The sequence below is a fragment of the Dromiciops gliroides genome, chromosome 6, assembly GCF_019393635.1.
Source record: "Dromiciops gliroides isolate mDroGli1 chromosome 6, mDroGli1.pri, whole genome shotgun sequence".
NCBI lineage: Eukaryota > Metazoa > Chordata > Mammalia > Microbiotheria > Microbiotheriidae > Dromiciops > Dromiciops gliroides.
This window is the reverse complement of record NC_057866.1, coordinates 12,274,115-12,292,139: the sequence shown is the minus strand read 5'-3', so window position 1 is coordinate 12,292,139 and position 18,025 is coordinate 12,274,115. Positions and strand designations below refer to the sequence as shown.

General features: G+C 54.2%; 1 protein-coding gene across 1 annotated transcript; it reads right to left on the bottom strand.

The window, feature by feature from the left end:
• Positions 1-1,976: 1,976 nt before the first annotated feature.
• NXF1 (nuclear RNA export factor 1) lies at positions 1,977-15,684 on the bottom strand. The gene is made up of 21 exons (XM_043970645.1): positions 15,501-15,684; positions 8,977-9,169; positions 8,265-8,421; positions 7,885-7,968; positions 7,588-7,692; positions 7,414-7,494; positions 7,168-7,237; positions 6,981-7,069; positions 6,694-6,801; positions 6,461-6,570; positions 4,883-4,919; positions 4,577-4,645; positions 4,425-4,480; positions 4,215-4,322; positions 4,072-4,130; positions 3,860-3,975; positions 3,666-3,708; positions 3,486-3,561; positions 3,210-3,392; positions 2,806-2,866; positions 1,977-2,600 (listed from the first exon to the last, which is right to left on the bottom strand). The coding sequence occupies exons 1-21, from the start codon at positions 15,526-15,528 to the stop codon at positions 2,562-2,564; spliced, it is 1,872 nt and encodes a 623-aa protein (XP_043826580.1). The 5' UTR covers positions 15,529-15,684; the 3' UTR covers positions 1,977-2,561.
• Positions 15,685-18,025: the final 2,341 nt, after the last annotated feature.

Sequence of the window (18,025 nt, the reverse complement as noted above, 5' to 3'; positions counted from 1 at the left end):
AGGGCAGTGGGACCTAACGAGGCTCAGAGGTCTCCGGAAAGGCCAGTTAGAGATGTGGCCGGAGGTCAGCAGAGGCCGCGGCGGGAGAGGTAGATTAGACTGGTCAGCATAGAGATGACCATGAAATCCATGGGGTCCAGTGAGATCCCCGAGGGAGGCAGCAGAGAGGGAGAAGAGAAGGGGACCTGGGAGTCCCGAGGGACCCCTACGGTCAGAAGAGAGGCTCGAGGAGGAAGGGGTGCCCAACAGTGCTAGAGGCTGCGGGGGTCAAAGAGAGTGAGGGCCGTGAAGAGCTGAGGGGTCACTTTGGGAAGAGCAGCTTTGGTGGGAGAGAACCAGAGGGCAGTGGGGGCCCCCCGTGTAGACGCCTAGAAGGTGCGGCAGGAGGACCAGTGAAGGGGTTTTCAGGCCCCGGGAATCCGGGGCCTCTTTGTAGGCAGCGGGGGAATGAAGTTCTAGGGGGCAGGGCGGGGGGACAAGGAACAACCTGTTGGAGGTGCCAGGAAGGCATCGGCGAGGGCCGAGTCACCGTGGCACGCGAGGAGGGGAGGAGCGGGAGCTAACGGCCAGTGGCCCCCCATCTTTTCTGAAAAATGAGTACAGATGCTCGGCCGGGAGACGGGGACCAGGTTTGGAAGAGCCTTTTCTTTGCTCAGTAGCCAAACACTTTCGGGAATGCAGGCATCACAGTTTAAGGATAAAGGGTCTTTTTGGTGGCCCTGCGACCCTTCACCCCGGATGAGCCCCGTCCATCTCCATCTTCTGCTTTGTCGAGCATCCCCCACCGAACACACACCTGTCACTCAGAAACCAAGGGAGGAAGTGCAGCCATTGGCAGTTCCCATCCCTGGGAAACTCAGGCAGCCGATCCCAAGCACATGAAAGCAAAGCGGGGGAAGCAGGGCGTGGAACCCAAACGCAGCAGTTACAAGGTGCTGGTTAGAAAGTGTTTGCAGCCCTCCAGAGTGGTTGGGAATTGCTGCTTCCCCTCCGGCATTCCCAAGATAAAGCGAATTCCCCACCCATCAAGCCTCTCCTGATCCTTCCCAGGTTCCTATTGTTTGGATGGCTTGGTTACCTTGGGGCTCCCTCTGGGGAGGGGAAGCAAACAGGCTACACAAATGGGGCCACCCTTCTGGGGCCCCCTGCCACAGCACTAAGCCAGCCCTCTCCCAGACCCTTCAGCATGGTTTCCCTTACTTTCATGCTCTGTTGGTGGCATGTGGCTTAGCATTCTAGAAAGCCGTTTGGAACTGAGATCCCATTAGGTTCCCCACCCCACTGAGATCACAGAAAAGGGGAATATGTACAAAATTCTATACCAGCTTTTTGTGGTGGCAAGAAATTGGAAACTGAGGGGTGCCCATCCAGTGGAGCACAGCTGAGCAAGCTATGGTATGAGGAAGTGATGGAACACCTAAGACATGACGTGAGATGGGTTCAGAAATAATGACTTGTGTGAACAGAAGCAGAAAAAATCTCTACAATTGAAACTTATATTGTGAAGAGAACCATGGACTTCTTTTATGGACATGGCTAATAAGGGGATGTTTTGATCACTACATACATGTAACTGATTTTTTGTTACTTTCTCAATGGATTGAGGGGGAAGGAAGAGAGGGAGAGAATTCAGAACTGAAAATAAAATCGCCTAAAAACACCCCCACTGCTCCCTCCCTGAACTGAGGAAAAAGGTCCAAGTGGCTGCAGACTTGATTATAGTGTGACCATAAACAGGTCTTTTCCAGCCCTGAATTGATGACCCCATCAATCCTGAAAGCAAATTTGTTCTCATCCTCAAGGGTAGAGAGAGAGAGTCTGTCTTTTCCCCTCAGCCTCTCTTCCATCTCCCCAAGCTGGAGTCTTGACCCCCCCCCCCCAACCCTCCCCAGGCCTGCTTTCCTCAGGAGACCAGCACTGGCTCTGGAGCCTACCCCACCTCCCAGCTGGTCCCCCCTTCTTAGGAGGAGTCTCAATTTCTAGCTCTTATCAATATTTATTGACAAACAAACCTTGAGAATTCAAAAGGGAGGATCCAGGAGCTGACATCAGGGAATGGAGGGCAAGCAAAATGTGGGAATGAAAAGAACAGTGTTGAGAGCAGAACAGCTAGACCACAGGAACACTCTTGGGGCTGGGATGGCCCGGCTTTGACTGGGAGACAGACAAGTGAGCTGGCTCCCCCACAGCAGCAGGCATCCACGGGGGTTCCAGTAACAGGGATAAGTAACACTTCTGGCTACAGACAACACCAAATAAAATTTCACTCTTTATCATAAAAAGGAGAACAAAGAACAAGGCCCCCAGGTGGCGGAGTATTCCAAGGCCACCTGAGGCCCGTGATGGTTTTAGTGTCAGTCCTAAGACAAAGCTTTGGCTTCCAGGAGGACTAGGACGCGGGCGCTGGCGGGCGCTGGTGGCAGCCCAGGCAGAGACTTCCTCAACACTTCCCCAATAAGGGAGACCAGGGCTTTTGCAGCCCTTGTTCACAGTCATAATGTTGGCCCCAGGCCAGAGGAGGTGGAAGCAAGGGACAGGGACAGGGAGAGCTGCTTCAGGAGTCACTTGAGAAACGCCACCTCGGGGATCTTGCCGCCAGCCTGCAGAGACAGGAGGGAGCACAGAGACCTTAGCACAAAGGCAGCCCCCCCCTCCCGACCCCCAGCCCTGAATCTGCCCCCAGCAAGGGTCTCAGTCGCCTGGCCTGTAATATGGACATAATATAAGCCCCAAGGCGTCGTCCTGAGGCCAGCACTGTATAAAAATAAGCAATTGCTGCTTTTAAACAACTTCCCTGGGCCTCACCTTGAACTGGGTAAAGACCTGTGCTGCTCTAGCGAAGTCCCAGTCGTTGTCCTGAAGGCACCTGGCACAGGGATGAACAACCCAGTGAGCTCTGGACACTGACACCGACATTCCCACCCCTGACCTGAACATGTGTGCGTGCTCGATCAAACACACACACACACACACACACACACACACACACACACACACACACACACACGCTGCGCCTATAGTCATCTCATCCAATTCCACATGCTCACTTTTTTTTTTTTTTGGTGAGGCAATTGGGGTTAAGTGACTTGCCCAGGGTCACACAGCTAGTAAGTGTTAAGTGTCTGAGGTCACATTTGAACTCAGGTCCTCCTGACTCCAGGGCCAGTGCTCTATCCACTGTGCCACCTAGCTGCCCCCTACATGCTCACTTTTGCGACCATTCCAGGTTCATGCCAGACTGAGTTGAAAAGTTCTGTAACATCTCTTGCTGCTCTGAGGAGAGAGTGGGCACAGGGCTGGAGGAGGGGGTGGGAGCTGGCATGGCGAAGGCCCCGCGGATTTCATCGGTGGTGGCGTTTCTGATGAAGAGCTCGTCATTCACGATACAGAGCCTGAAAGACAAAGGCCATCAGACACCCAAGCATCCCCCAACACTGGCGGCCCCCACTCCACTCAAGGGTGAGCGTCGGGACCCCAATCTTTACCTGACAGCATTGTTGGAGGGGACAGCGATGAACACTCGGGAGAAAGCTCGGACGGAGTCTCGAGATTTTCCATCCACTGTAGGGGAAAGCCAGGGGAAAAGGAGGGTCAACGCCAAACTCTCTGGGACCCAAGGCAACTCAGAGGGGGGAGGGGGGAGGCACGATGTGCATCCTGCTCACCTTCCTTAAAGAACCCGTGCACAGCAAAGCACAGCAGTGTTTCCTAGAAGACAGAGGCAGGACGGATGTGAAGAAAGCAGGCCCTGGGCACAAGTCCCGCCCTGCCCATGGGGCTGCACAGCCCAGGCAGCCCCCATCTCCTGGGCCAGTGCCTGGAGTGCCCTCTGGGGGGGGGGGTGGGCACAGGGGCTCACCGTCAAGGCGCAGATGTCCACCACAAAGGCGTTCACGTCATGCTGGGTCTTGGGGAGCTCGTTGAGGAAGGCCACGACATTGAGGCGGGTATGTTTTAACAGTCGGAAGCGAAGGTCTGAGAGGGTGGGTGAGAGCTGTTAGGGGGTCCCAGGGCCAGCGTGCAGGCTGAGGCCCCCCTCCCGTGTCCCCTGGGCCCTCGTCACCCACTCACTGGGGTCCTTGAGCTTCTTCACGTTCCTGCTGTCTTTGAAGTATTCACTCAGGTTGCTCCTAGGACAGTCAAGGGGGAGAGAGCTGGTACCCTCGGCAGGGCCGGGCACAACACATCCCACCTCACCCCGATGGGGCACTCACCGAGCTGGGTTATGGAAGGAAAAGGGGATGCTGAGGGAGCAGCAGGCCTGGTCATGGTAAGCGTCCAGCAGCCCTTGCCTGTCTCCAGAGTCATACACAGAATAATACCTGCAGAGGCAGGAAGCCAATCAGACCTCACCCTAAGCTCAGGGTGATGGGGCCACCATAACACCCATTCCCAGTCACCCCCTTCTTGTCCCCCGCACTTACTGCTGCAGGAAGTACAAGACTATGGCCTTCAGGCTTTCTGACCCAAAGTAGCTGCCCTGCATTGAAGCCAGAGAGAGCAGGCAGGCGTCAGGAACATGGGAACTGATCCCTAGTCTCCTCCCTTACCTGGGGCCCTCCCCTGGTCCCCATACCTTGCAGGCTGGGAGCGTAGTAGGAGGTTCCACATCAAAGGCAATTGGGGGGGGCAACTCATGGCCGTCCTAGAGAAGACAAAGAAAAAAGCAACAGAGAGTGAGTGACAAAGGGTCTGGACTCTAGATTCTGTGAGTGGAGAATAGAGAGGACACAGGGGCTGAGTAATAGACGGGGAAGACGGAAGGAAAGGATGAGGACAAAGCTTCAAATGCCCCTTAGGGGATTAACAGGGCACAAGAGGCCCCAGACCCATCAACCAACCAAGGACAGGGTCCCAAGAGAGCAGAGCCAGCTAAACTCACCAGACGAAGCAGCTTGGGGAAGCGTTCCCGGATGGCGCTGTCAAGAACGGGACAGGAGTGAGCGACACCTCAGAGCCGCCGTGTTGCCAGGGCCGCTCTAGGAGCAAAGACACCAAGACCCCAGGCACGGCCCGCCCCGGTCCTGGGCCCTTCCGGGCGATGGGATCCCTCTGCTTATGTCCCTAACGTAGACCTCAACTAGCTACCCCTGAAGCCCAGCCTCCTTCCTGCCTTGTCCCCCTTCCTCAAATGCATGGGAAGAGATCGATACTACCCCCGGTCTCGGGGCTCCCTTATCTTACCTTCCTCATACTCACCTGTGCAGCCCGGGGGAGGGGGAAAGGGGGTGGGAGCCCAGGGACCCAGCTGCCTCAGATGATGTCCATCACTGCTGTCAGGCCCAGCCTGGGCCAAGATAGACCAGGGGGTGGGACAGGATGTTGGAGGAACACAGCGAGAAGCCAGGGTTGGGGGAGGGAGAGAGGCAGAGCTGGGGTCGGAGAGGAGGATGGAGGGCCAGGAAAGAAGAGGAGGAACAGGAAGCGGGGAGAGAGAAAGGAGGACTGGCTGCCTAACACAGGCCTTTCCTGGAGCTGCCCTCTACCCTACGGTCCAGGGGAAAGGAAGACAAATGCTTCCACGGCACCTCAACGCTTCTCGTGGCCTGAGTCTCTGCCCTCTGCCTGGATCCAAGTCTGAGCTGGGCACATGGAGTGAAGCAGCCACGGGGGCAGGAGACGCCCTTTGGCAGGAGGGCTCCAAAGTCAGGCCCTGCAAGGCTGGGGGGGTGAGGGTCTGTGCCCCACCTCTGTTGGCCCCCGAGTTCTCTCCTGCTGGCCCCTGTGCGACTGTGCCTGTCTTAGGTTGTTCCTCCCTTGAGGAATCTTACCCGTCTCTGGCTAACCAGCCATCTTCCTGGGGCCGAGCAAGGTGGTGGGACGTGTGCGAGTAAGGGAGGGTCTGCGCCCCCATGGGGGGTCATCTCCTCAGTGGCCTGTGCCCCCATAGCTTCCACCCCTGGCTCCTGTCCTGGGGTCCCAGCAGCCCACTGGCTGCGGGCCCAGCTCTTGGAACTAAGCAAAGGTGACGGATTGCGTGAGGGAAGAGGGCCTCGCCGTGCCTCTGCGCAGGCCCAAAGGACAAGCGCACCCATCTAAGGAAAGTCGGGCCCAACAGAGCAGGGAGGCATTGGCAGTAACGAGCCCTGGCTCAGCCACGGGGCTGTGCTCTTGGCACCAGGTAAATTAGGGAGACTGGGGGGCTGAGGGTCCCCAGGGCACTACAGGAAGGGGTCCCTGCTCCCTCCCTGGAACATGAGGTGCAGAGGGAAGATGCTGGAAGAGGCCGTGTGCTAAAGGGGAGAAGCAACAAACAGAGGGATGCAGGAAACCTTCAAGCCGATCAGACAGACACAGACGAATACCACAGGGAGTGAGTGGGCTGTGGGCTCCTCAGTCAGAGGGCAGCTGAATCCGGGTCCGGGCTCCACTCTCGCAGGCTGGGCCTCCTCAGGGCAAACTATTTCATCCCCCCAGGGGGTGCTGGTCCCCAGGAGGGGAGTCAGGGGCTGGCACTGACCTCATGTAGGAGGACTGGTCCCGGAAAGCGTTACAGAGAGGATTCCCAGTGAGCCACAGCTCGTCCAACTTCAGCCCCTTCACCTTGTCCAGCTCTCGCTCCGACTTCAGCTGCACAGAGGAGGCAGAAGGGGGAGGCTGGCCACCCCCCCAGCGAGGCCCTCAGGAGCCCCCGACCCCTCCCGACCCCTCCAGGCCTCCCCCCCAGCTCTCCAGCATGGCCTCAGCTCTCACTTCATTCCCAGAAAGGTTCAGGATCTTGAGATTCGGTGCCTTCTGCACAATTTCTGACAAATAGTCCAGCTTATACAGTCGGTTATCGCTCAGATCCAATGACAGCAGCTGGTGGAGGGAAGGGAATGGAGAGTTCAAGAAGGCAAGGAGGGGAGGAACAGCGAAGTCGGGAAAGAGCGGGGCAAGCAGAGGGCTCCAGTGCCGCACTCCCGCCCCGGGCTGCCCACTCCCAGGCTACACTCCCCAATGGCTGCCAAGGCCAGGCTGGGCAGCAGAACAGGCCTCACTTCAGGGATGTTTTCTTCGATGATCCGGAGGGAGGCAGACATACAGTTTTTTCTGTTTAGGATAACATCGATGCTTTGGGCCACCAAGTCTGTCGATATTGGGGAGAAAAGGAACAAGCATTCAAAGAGGGGCTGACTCAGAGACCCCCTCCCCTCCCCCAGCCACATGCTCAAGCCAGGGCCATACCTGGGTCTGTGCGGAGGCCCTTCAAGTCCAGGGCCTGCTGGGAGCCGTCATAGCGCTTGCTCATGACAGACTGTGGAGAGGAAAGGAGGGCAGTCAGAGGTCACATCCAGAGCTGCGGGGAATAGTCTCAGGCTTGGGGACAGGGGAAGAGCAGGGATCTAAGGGAGAGAGCCGGCCGCACGGCGCCTCGGCCACAGATGGGCAGGGGACCAAGGCGGGCTGGATGGACGCCTCTGGGAAGCTCACCTTAAGGTGCTCCACCTGCTCGGGCTTGAGCTCGCCCAGCACTGACTGGGGAGGGGCAGACAGGTTCATTATGATGGAGATCTGCAGGGGTCACAAGGGACACCACAATCAGTCAATCGAGTCTCGGCCCCAGACCCTTAGGGGCTCCCCCTCGGCACCCGACACCCCTCCTACCCTTCGGTTCTCCGCGTCCAAAATCTTGTGATTCACAGCCTTGATGGCAGACGCTGTGCTAGCATCCTCCACAAAAAACTGGGCCCGGGTATTCTCATAGTGAAACTGGGGAGCAGACAGGGCAGAAGCAGCATCAGTAACGCCTCCTCTTATCCCTCCACAAGAAAGACCCTCTCAAGTCCTTTGGACAACGTCAGCCAGATGGGAGCTGACCAAGGAGACCCCCCCACTCCTGGAATCCAGAGGAGGGCGTCCTCCTGCCACAGCCCACGGCCACTTTGGAGCACATGCCCGTACCTCAACGGGATCGAAGGGGACACTGCATTTGCTCTGGATCGAGGTCAACAACCATGTCTTGTCGTACTTCCTGCCATAAGGGATCTGGGGGCGGGGGAGGAGGAATAAAAAGAACAGCAAACAGCGTTAGGGAGAGAACAGGACTGGCCTCTTTTCCAGGCTGGCATTTCAATAGATTTAAAAAATCAATTTAACAGGGTTTTTCTGCCTTCCTTGCCCAAAGACAAGGACATCCCCAAGAGCCCTCCAGGCTCAAGGGACTTGGAGAGTCCCCCTAAGCACGAGTGCTCAGGCCCCAAGACGGCCCAGTCGGGTAGCACCAAAGAGGCCGAGCGGAGCTTCTCCCCAGCAATCTCTCTCCATCCACAGGTGGCACTCACTGTGATCCTGAACCATTTTTTGGGTGCATCCAGGCTGGAGCCAGCGGAGCCTCCTCTGTCTTGGGCAGGCCTGTCTCGGCGCACAGTGACATGAATTCTTTCTCGGTCTTGCCAGTTATCTCCTCCTCTCCGGTTAGGTCGTGAGTTGTAAGGGGTGCTACAGAGAAAGGGGTGGAGTGAACTGGTGACTTACGGGGATTATATTCCAGAGTCTCTCGTTTCAAACCAGAGCTCAGGGCACAATCATCAGTTTGGGTGACTGAGTACTTGGTCAATAGTAAGTAGACAAGAAATGTTTGCTGATCGACTGAGCTGGCCTAAGCATTCCTAACTCTTTGGGGGGCTAGTACAACTGAGCAGTCTCCAACCAATTTCAGAAAGTGATGGGAAGAAATGGTAACTGACCTCTCGTCTCTGGGGGCGTAAGTCAGATGGGGAAAGAGACTTGGGCCTCCTACATTCAAAAGTCCTTCTTTAAAAAAAAAAGGCCTTCTTGTGAGTAAGGGGGGGCGGGGCAGCTAGATGGCACAGTGGATAGAGCACCAGCCCTGGAGTCAGGAGGACCTGAGTTCAAATCTGGCCTCAGACACTTGACACTTACTAGCTGTGTGACCCTGGGCAAGTCACTTAACTCCCATTGCCCCACAGCAAAAAAAAAAAAAAAAAAAAAGAAAAGAAAAGAAAAAAAAAAAGAGTAGGAGTGGGTACTTACTATCTGGTTCGGGGACCATCTTGGGCATCACTCATAGCTACATCACCATCCTCCTCTTCGAGGCGAGGAGCTTGGGGACCAGGGCCACCTCGGTTTCGGGACCGTGAATTTGTCTCACCATATTTCCAGCGGAAGGGGCCCCGGCCTTTCTTCCGTCTTTGGGGGAAGCCACCCCCAACTCGGTCATCATGCTCTGGAGTAAGGAACGGAGATGCCAGTCAGAGGACAAAAGAAAAACTTGTCAACAAAGCACTTAGCAGGTGGTAAACGTGGTATCTGAACCCAGCCAGCTAGGGCTGGAAACATAGCACGAGACTAGAGGACACCAGGCAACTGTGTTTCTAACAAGTGTTGCATTGTGAGGGACAAACTATACATGCTAGGCTGTTTCAAATGGAAGAGGTTCCTGGAGGCTAAAGAAGGAGGAAAGACTGTGGAGGAGCTGAGACAGAACCCTGGGGGTGATTACAAGCATGCATGGCTTAGACATAAAAAGGTGATGTCATAAGCAAATTCGGGAGAAGGGAGAAATCACCTTTCAGATCTATGGATGAAGGAAGAAGTCCTAACTACGCAGGTGAAAGAGGATGACAGGAAAGAGAAAATGGACAGTGTGGATTATATAAAATGTAAAAGGTTTTACACAGACAAATAAATTAGAAGAGAAACCTGAACTGAGAAAAAACCTTTGCAGTAAGTTTCTCTGCTAAAAGCGTCATAAGGAACCGATTCAAGTTTATAAGATTAAGAACCATCTCCCCGCACTGTCCCCATCACTTTTCTTGTCATGGCAGGGGGGCTTGTGTAGCTCAAACTATGAGCTCTGCCATGCATGTGACTAACAGGTCACAATGGAGAGTTCTGACAAAAGTGATCCACTGGAAAAGGAAATGGCCAACCACTCTAGCGGACAGAGCTAAAACGGTGAAAAAAAAGATGAGTCTCAGGTCAGAAGGTGCCCAATACCCTAAAGTGGATGGTGGCTACAAGTAGCTCCAGGACTAACGAAGCAGCTGGACCAAAGGCAAGAGGACGCTCAGCTATGGATGTGTCTAGAGATGAAAGGAAAGTCCGACGCTGAAGAGATCAACACTGCACAGGAACTTGGAATGTGAGATCAGTGAACCAAGGCAAGCTGGATGTGATCAAACAGGAGGGGCAACCTCAGCTACCAGTGAGCTTAAATGGATGGAAATGGGTGAAGTTTAATTCAGATGATCACTATATATACTAGTATGGGCAAGAATGCCTTGGAAGAAATAGAAGGGGGGCATCTAGGTGGCACAGCGGATAAAGCACCGGCCCTGGAGTCAGGAGTACCTGAGTTCAAATCCGGCCTCAGACACTTAACACTTACTAGCTGTGTGACCCTGGGCAAGTCACTTAACCCCAATTGCCTCAAAAAAAAAAAAAGAATAGAGTAGCTTTCACATCAATAAGAGGGTGAGAGAAGAAGCAGTACCAGGGCATAATCTCACAAATGACTGAACGACATCTGTTCCAATCCAAGGCAAACTGTTCGACATCACAGTAACGCAAGTCTAGGCTCCAACCACTGATGCTGAAGAAGCCAAACATCTTCTAGAGAGAACACCAAAAAAGATTGGAGTGCTAAAGTAGGAAATCAGAATATAATTGGAATAAGAGGCAAGTTTGGCCTTGGAGTACAAAGTGAAGCAGGGCAGAGGCTAATACGAGTTTTGTTAAGATAATATGCTGGTCACATCAGGCACTTTTTCAACAACCCAAAAAGTGACTCCACACGTGGCCATCACTGAATGGTCAAAAACTGAAATCAGATTGATTGTATACCAAAGTATATATTTGGCTGCAAACAGCCAAAGGTGGAGAAGCTCTATAGAGTCAATTAAAATAAAACCTGGAACTGACTATGGCTCAGATCATAAACTTTTTACTGCAAAATTATATTAAAGCCTATGGTTGCATGGGCCAAGTCCTCAAAGAGATGGGAGCACCAGATCATCTAACTTCTGTCCTGAGGAACCTGTACACAGGACAAGGGGCAACAGTTAGAACCGAACATCAAACAGCTGATGAGCAGCACAAAGCTGTATACTGTCACCTCGTTTATTTAACTCACATACAAAGTACATCATGCAAAACGCGGGATCAATCAAAAGCTGGAAGTAAGGTTGCAGGAAGAAATATCAACAATCTCAGATATGTAGATGATACCAGTCCAATGACAGAAAAGTGAAGAGGAATGAAGAGGTCTCTTGATGAGGGTGAAAAAAGAGAGTATAAAAGCTGGCTTGAGGGGCAGCTAGGTGACGCAATAGATAAAGCACAGGCCCTGGATTCTAGAGGACCCGAGTTCAAATGTGACCTCAGACACTTGGCACTTACTAGATGTGTGACCCTGGGCAAGTCACTTAACCCTCATTGTCCCACCAAAAAATTAAAAAAATTTAAAGATACTTGCTTCTTGGAAGGAAAGCTGTGGCAGGCCTGGACAGCAGACTAAAAAGCCAAGACATCACTTGCCAACAAAGGTCTGTACAGTCTAAGCTATACTTTTTTCCAGTAGCAAATGTATGGCTGGTAGAGTTCACTTAACTACAAAATTGAGGCTTTCGAATTGTGGTGTTGAAGAAGACTTTGAGAGTCCCTTGGACAGCAAGGAGATCAAATCAGTCAATACTCCAAGAAATTAATTCCGGCTCTTCATTGGAAGGTCAAATACAGAAGCTTAAATACTTTAACCACCACATCGTGAGAAGGCAGGACTCACTGGAAAAGATGGATGGTGGGAAGGACTGGATAGTGTCATGAAAGCAACAAACACGAGGCTTGGACAGACTTCTGGACATACTGGAAGATAGAAGAGCCTGCCATGCTATGGTTCATGTGATCACAAAGAGTAAGACGTGACTGAATTACTGAACAACAAAGGAACCAAAGACAAATGGTAAAAGAACAGTTTTCAAAGGAAGAGACCCAAGAGCTCTTGAAAGGATAGAACCATCCTTTGCCTTTCTTTGTTCTCCATCACTTAGCACACAGTACAGGGCACAGATGAGGTGCTTAATGCTCCTCAGTTGCCTCAAGGCAAGCTTGGAAAGGTGCTGTCCCCTTCAGCATTGTCCTAACTAGGCCCCATACAGTGAGCTCTGTATAGGACTTCCTCTAGGCTACTGTGTGAAGGTCCGCTCAGATTTATTTACGCATGACTCCTTAAAATTAGCTCTATTTCCATCTCCTCAGCCCTGGTGGACTTCACAGAGCATGCTTTTTGGGAGGAGACTGGGTCTCCTCTGTCTTGCCCAGTCTGGAAGCACGCCTTAGGCCTCCTAGGGGTACCCTCCCGGGGGCTTGCCACACTGGTGTGTGCTTTATCAGAGTGCCAGCCTTGGCTTCTATAGGCCTCTGTGCACAAGGCACTGGTGCCTCACACATTTTCAGTTTCCCTTCCCTGTGAATTCTTCGGCATCTGTCCCCTCAGTGGGGCTGGTTCCACAGACAGCCATGGCTTCAGTTTTATCTTCCGTGTAGACAATCCCCAAGACCTTCTCTCCACCCTGAACCACTTTCCCTCCGACCCCACTTCGCAGCTCCCAATTCCACATTTCTACAAATGAAATCTCCATCTTCCCCTCAGAATCTGCCTCTCTGACTTTGGGGAGCCAGGAACACAAAGACTCTCTGTTGACAGAGCTGTGAGTTAGCTCAACCACTCTGGAAAACACTTGGAATTATACTAAAAGAGTCACTGTCTTTTGCACCCCAAAGAGATCAGACAGAGAAAGGCCCTATATTCCAAATATTCCTAGCAGCCCTTGTGAGCACTAGAAACAGAGAGAAGTCAAACAAAGCCTACGTCCATCAACACAGGGCTGGAAAACCAAAGTACAAAGAGGAAGAGAATGGACAATGACGGCAACAGAAGAAACAATGAATAAGACAGAGAAGCCAGGGAATTGTGACATGGGTCCACACGCCAGGAAAACACCCAAACACTGCACCTTGTTAATTACAAGGACCCTTGAGAAGAAGAAAGTGTGCCCCACTGCAGAAGTGGGGGTCGCAGGCGCCAGACAGAGCTGGTGTGGCCTTGGCTGGTGAAGAATCCCTTTTTTATGCTTTGTTACAAGGGATGGTTCTATGGGGAGGAGATGGGGGAGGGATAACGTGATGAAAAACAAGTGTCAAAAAAAGCCAGCAAAGAGATGGGTAACCAATCTCAATTTCTCGTGTGTGCACTTGCACGTGCTCTGTGTCCGTCTGTCTGTCTGACCCCTAAAGCTGGTCCCCCTTTTCCCTGAGGAAATCCTTTCTTTCTTTGAGGCTTGGCTCAGGTGCTTCCTTGTCTCATTCATTACAGCCTTCCCAGATCTTCTCAACCACCCCTTTTGAAGGTCTCCAGCCTGACTTCTCTTAGGTACTTAGCATCTTAGCTCTGCTCCTATCATAATTATCTGTGTCCATGTTTTATCTGCACAAGGACTGCTGTAGCAGAGACCAAGAGTTGGAAGGAAGGTCAAAAATTTGGTTCAAGCCCTCCATTTCACAAAGGTAGCAAGTCTCAGAGAAATAATCTGAGCTCGGATCCTTTCATCTCTGTTGGTCCTCTTGTCAATGCACCATTTTAACAGCTTTGAGGGAGTGCCCTGGGTCCAAACCACCTCCCTCCCATGGAGCACACATCCAATAAGTTGCCAAATCCTCCAGTGCTTTCTCTCCATCCATTTGGCCACCAGGCTCAGTGGGCCCGTCACCTCTAACCTCACCCCTCTCTCTGATTATGCTCTGGAGTGCTGCCAATGCAATCATGCTAAAACTCAAGCCTAACCCTGCCCCATCAGCGATACTTCCAGGATCAAGGCAAAGTTCTTTGCCTGGCATTAGTCAAGTCCTTGTCTTGAGGAAGCCCTGAGACTCTTCCTAGCTGGGTGACCCTGGGCAAGCCCCTTACTGCTGCCTCACCAGCAGCCACGTGAGAGTCTAGGTCTGGTTATACAAATTGGCCCTAACCCCCCTGCCCTATTCCTGGCACGTTTCTCCCTCACTGAAGTCCAGCCAAACTTGCCTTTCTTCATTTATGCTCTTTTCTCTGGTCTTGCTGTGGTCCCTCCCCACACCTGGACCTCTCAGAATCTCAGCGCAAGGGATCCCACCATCTGAAGTCGACATATAAGTCTATGTGCCCTTTCTTGAGGGCAGGGAGTGGTTTTTTCTGCTCTTTCTGGTGCCCAGCACAAAGCAGGCACCAAGTATGACACTTATTTTATCCTTTCCTGACTGACAACTCTTCTTCCCAGCACTAACAGTAGTTCTAAGCCTTCTCTTTCCTCAAGCCCTCAAACTCACTGCTCTCTCATCAGAGGCAGCTTGATAACTGGGCAGACCACCACTGGGCCTGGAGTCGGGGAGACGGGAGTTCAAACGGGGCCTCAGACGCTAGCTGTGGGACAAGGCCAGGTAGGAGTTACCATCATCATGCGGGTCACTGAGGACGAAGAGGCCAAGTGTCCAGCTCTTCTCCTCAGGCCCCCTTCTACACCTAACAGTCCCCCTCCTCCTTTCTTCAAAGAGGACATGACAGCCCTGACCCTGACCCTGGCCCCCTGCTCCTCTGACTCTCCTCATGGGATCTTGTCTCATTAAATATTTCCTCTTAATAGATCTCAAAGTCCTTTCCCACCCTTAAACACCAAGGGACCCCCTCCCAAGAATTTTTGTCGTTCTATGCAGGAGTGTTTGCCATCTCGGACCCCTGAGAGGGTCGATGGGAGGGGCTCCGATATCAAATTCAGGCCACAGGATGGGTTAGACAACTACCATTAACACCCCACCTTCCCATAACATCTCCCAGGGACGATTTACTCTGCTCAGGCCGCCCTGGGGACACCGGCATGGCTCCCTCTGTCCCCCTCCAGCCCCCTCCCCAGTCTCCGAGCTCCTCCTCCCCCCTTTCCCAGCCAAACTTCTGGCCTTCTCAACCGGGTGACCCCTCCGTTGAGGCTGCCGGGGGCAGGGGGAGCCCAAAGGGGCTCGGAGCGGGCCAAAGACGAGACAAGAAAACACGGACGAGATCCCACGCGTGGCCGCCCTTTGGTGGCCCCCACTTATAGGAGTCTGACACGCGTGCTCTCGTTTCACATGTGGGGAAACTGAGTCACCGAGGCGGTTGTCACTGAGGCTCGCCGTAAGCCCCCCCCCCCCCGCAGCCGCCCCTCCCCATCCCCCGGGGATAAGCGGGAAGCCCGGGACAAGACCCCGGCTCGGGCTAGCGGCCCGCGGCCGGGGGAGGCCTGGAGGGGAGGGGGCCTCGAGCTCCACGGTTACGGCGCGCCCCCGGCCTCGAGCCCGGCGTGCGCGCCCCGACCCCCGCGCGGCCCCGCCTCCCCAGGGGCGCCATTCGCGGCTCGAGGCGCGCCCCCGCCGCCCGCACCCCAGCGCTCCACCGAGCCGGAGGGCCGGGGTCCTCGGCTTCTTCCCCCTCGGGCCCCGGCCTCTTCCCTCGGTTCGCGGCTCCCGCCTGCGGCCCGAGCCCCGGCACTCACCGATATACGACTTGCCCCCGTCCGCCATGACGAGCCGGGGGACGCCGGACACCGGATCTGCCAAACGACGAAGCCCCTCGGCCTCTCCGAGCTGTACTGCGCCTGCGCCTCAGAGCGAGCAGGCGGGGAGGGCCCCCCCGACGCGCTTGCGCGCACGCCCCCGCCCCGCAGCCGGCCTCCACGCGCCGAAGGACTGGCTCGGAGTCGCCGCGACGCGGAGCGGGACGCAACAATGGAGCTGGGGGCACGCCACGCCTGCGCGCACGGCCTGGGAAGAGCGGCGCAACAGGAAAACGAGATGCGTCTGCGCTTGCGCCCGCGCCTGCGCCCTCGAAAGCGGGCTGGGCTGCCGTCGCAGCTAGCCCTTCCTCCCAGACCCCGCCCCTCCCTAGACCTGCGGGAGCCCGGGTGCTAACCCCATCCTCCCGAGTTACGGCCGCGGGGGAATCGGAGGACGTTAGCAAAGGTCTCTCTCCTCGTCTCCCTCTTGTCACTGACTAGCCGAGTGCCCTTGAACCTATCGATCACCGTGCACCTAGTAAGCGCCGAATGTGTGCCAAGTGCTCGGCTAAGCACCGGGATTACAAAGACAAGAGTGACACCGTGCCAGCCGTCAAGGAACTTGCATTAGAGATAGGTCGCGGCATTATGGGCCCTAGTCAGGAAGCCCTGCGTTCAAACCCAAGCCGTAGGACCCTAGGCAAGTCACTTCACTTTCCGCCTCAGTGTCCCCATCTGTCAACTAGGGCTAGTAATATACCCCTCCCCCCTTGTTGTGAGGATCAGGTGAGAGATCTGTAAAGCACTTTGCAAACCTTAGAGTGGATGCGTAAATACTAGCCGTTGTTGTAAAGGACAAGAGCGGGATCAGGAAGGGCGCCCACTGGGGAGGCTAAGAGGAGGAAGGCTGGAAAGGCCAACCTGGCTAGACAGCAGAGTGAATGACAGGGAAGCTGCGCTGGCAAGGTAAGTCAAGGCTTTAAATATGAACCCAAGAGCTCCCTCTGGTCCTAGAGGCGAGGGGCGCCCACGGGGTGAGTGTTGGGGAGGCTGGAAGAAACCAGTGAGGAAGCTGGCCCGGGCATAAATGAGAGGGTCCGCAACCAGAGCCGAGGAGATGTGCGGAAGAACCAGCAAGATCTGGCCGCTCATGGGCCAGGCGGGAAGAGGGGGCAGCGAGCAGCCGGGGATTCTGGACGACTGGACAAGACAGGCCTCCCAGGATAAACGCCTCTCTGCTGACTCAGGCCTTGCTAATCCTCTGCCCTCAGGAAGGTGGAGGGCAGAAACAGGACTGTCAGGTTCCAGCTCCTCCGAACAAGACGCACCCGGGCGGGCACCCGGGCCCTTTGGCCCGCCCCCTCCTCTCCTTTGGAAGCTCCTCGAGGCTGGGTCTTTTTCTTGTGTCCCCGAACTTAGCACAGTGCTTGGCATACAATAGGCATTTCATAAATGTTCACTGGATGTTTACTGAACTGGAAGGTTGATGGTGCCCTCGACAAAAACAGGGCATGGGGGTGGCTTATGAATTACTTTGGGCATATTAGTATTGGAGCTCTGAAAAGAAATGAGGGCCCCGCGCGCAGAGAGGGCGATAGCAGGGGCTGAGCAGAGAGGAGAGCCCAGAAAAAGCCTGAGGGGTCAGGGCTTGACTGGCCCAGCCAAGGAGAGGTCAGCCAGGAAGATGGGAGCACCAGGAAGAGGGCCAAAGTGGCAGGCCCTTCGCAGAAGCAAAGATGGGTAAGGGTGGAGAAAAAGTTTTCAGTAGACTATGTGGTGTGGGAGGCCCAAGGGGAATGGGGGGACAGAGGACAGCACAGAGATTTGGTGTTTTAGGACTTGCTCCATAGCTGCCCCAGAAAAGGAAGCTAACAGGAACAAGACCAAGCTCGACCAAATGGATGACATGGAACTGAGCCGCTTAGGACTGGGAAGCCAGAGGACAGGTGGAGGGATGGGAGATCAAAGGGAAGACAACAGAGGGCTAGGAGCCTGGCACTGGCTGGAGCCAGCACTAAGAGCCCACTGTGCTGTGCTAAGGACTTGGTGATGAGCCTAGAGAGATGGGTCCTATTATTATCACCCATTTTATGTCTGGAGAAACTGAGGCTGATGGAGGCAGTCACACATCTAGTATCTGAGGCCTGATTCTAGGACTGCCCTTCTAATGAATCGGGCTGGGGATGTCCAATAGACCTCAGAGGAGCACTTGATGAGGGGAAAGTGGTCGAGTATAAATGTGCAATAAAGGATATTCCAGACCCCTGCCCAGTATATTGGAGGGAAGATCCAGGGGTGTGATCAGTTTTGCAAATATGGTCAGGGATGCTCTGCCATCAGTTACAGCGGAACTCATTCACCAAAAAAACGGAAAGAGGAGGCAGTTAGGTGGTGTAGTGGATAAAGCACTGGCCCTGGATTCAGGAGGACCTGAGTTCAAATCTATCCTGACACTTGACACTAGCTGTGTGACCCTGGCCAAGTCACTTAACTCCAATTGCCCTGCAAAAACCCAAAAAACGGAA

Excerpts from the sequence above, each read along its gene's own strand:
- NXF1 (XM_043970645.1), bottom strand. The coding sequence starts at position 15,528 with ATGGCGGACGGGGGCAAGTCGTATATCG. Across the intron at positions 7,238-7,413 it reads AGCAGGTGGAGCACCTTAAG|TCTGTCATGAGCAAGCGCTA; the intron begins GTGAGCTTCCCA and ends TCCTCTCCACAG. Across the intron at positions 6,571-6,693 it reads TGAACCTTTCTGGGAATGAA|CTGAAGTCGGAGCGAGAGCT; the intron begins GTGAGAGCTGAG and ends TCCTCTGTGCAG.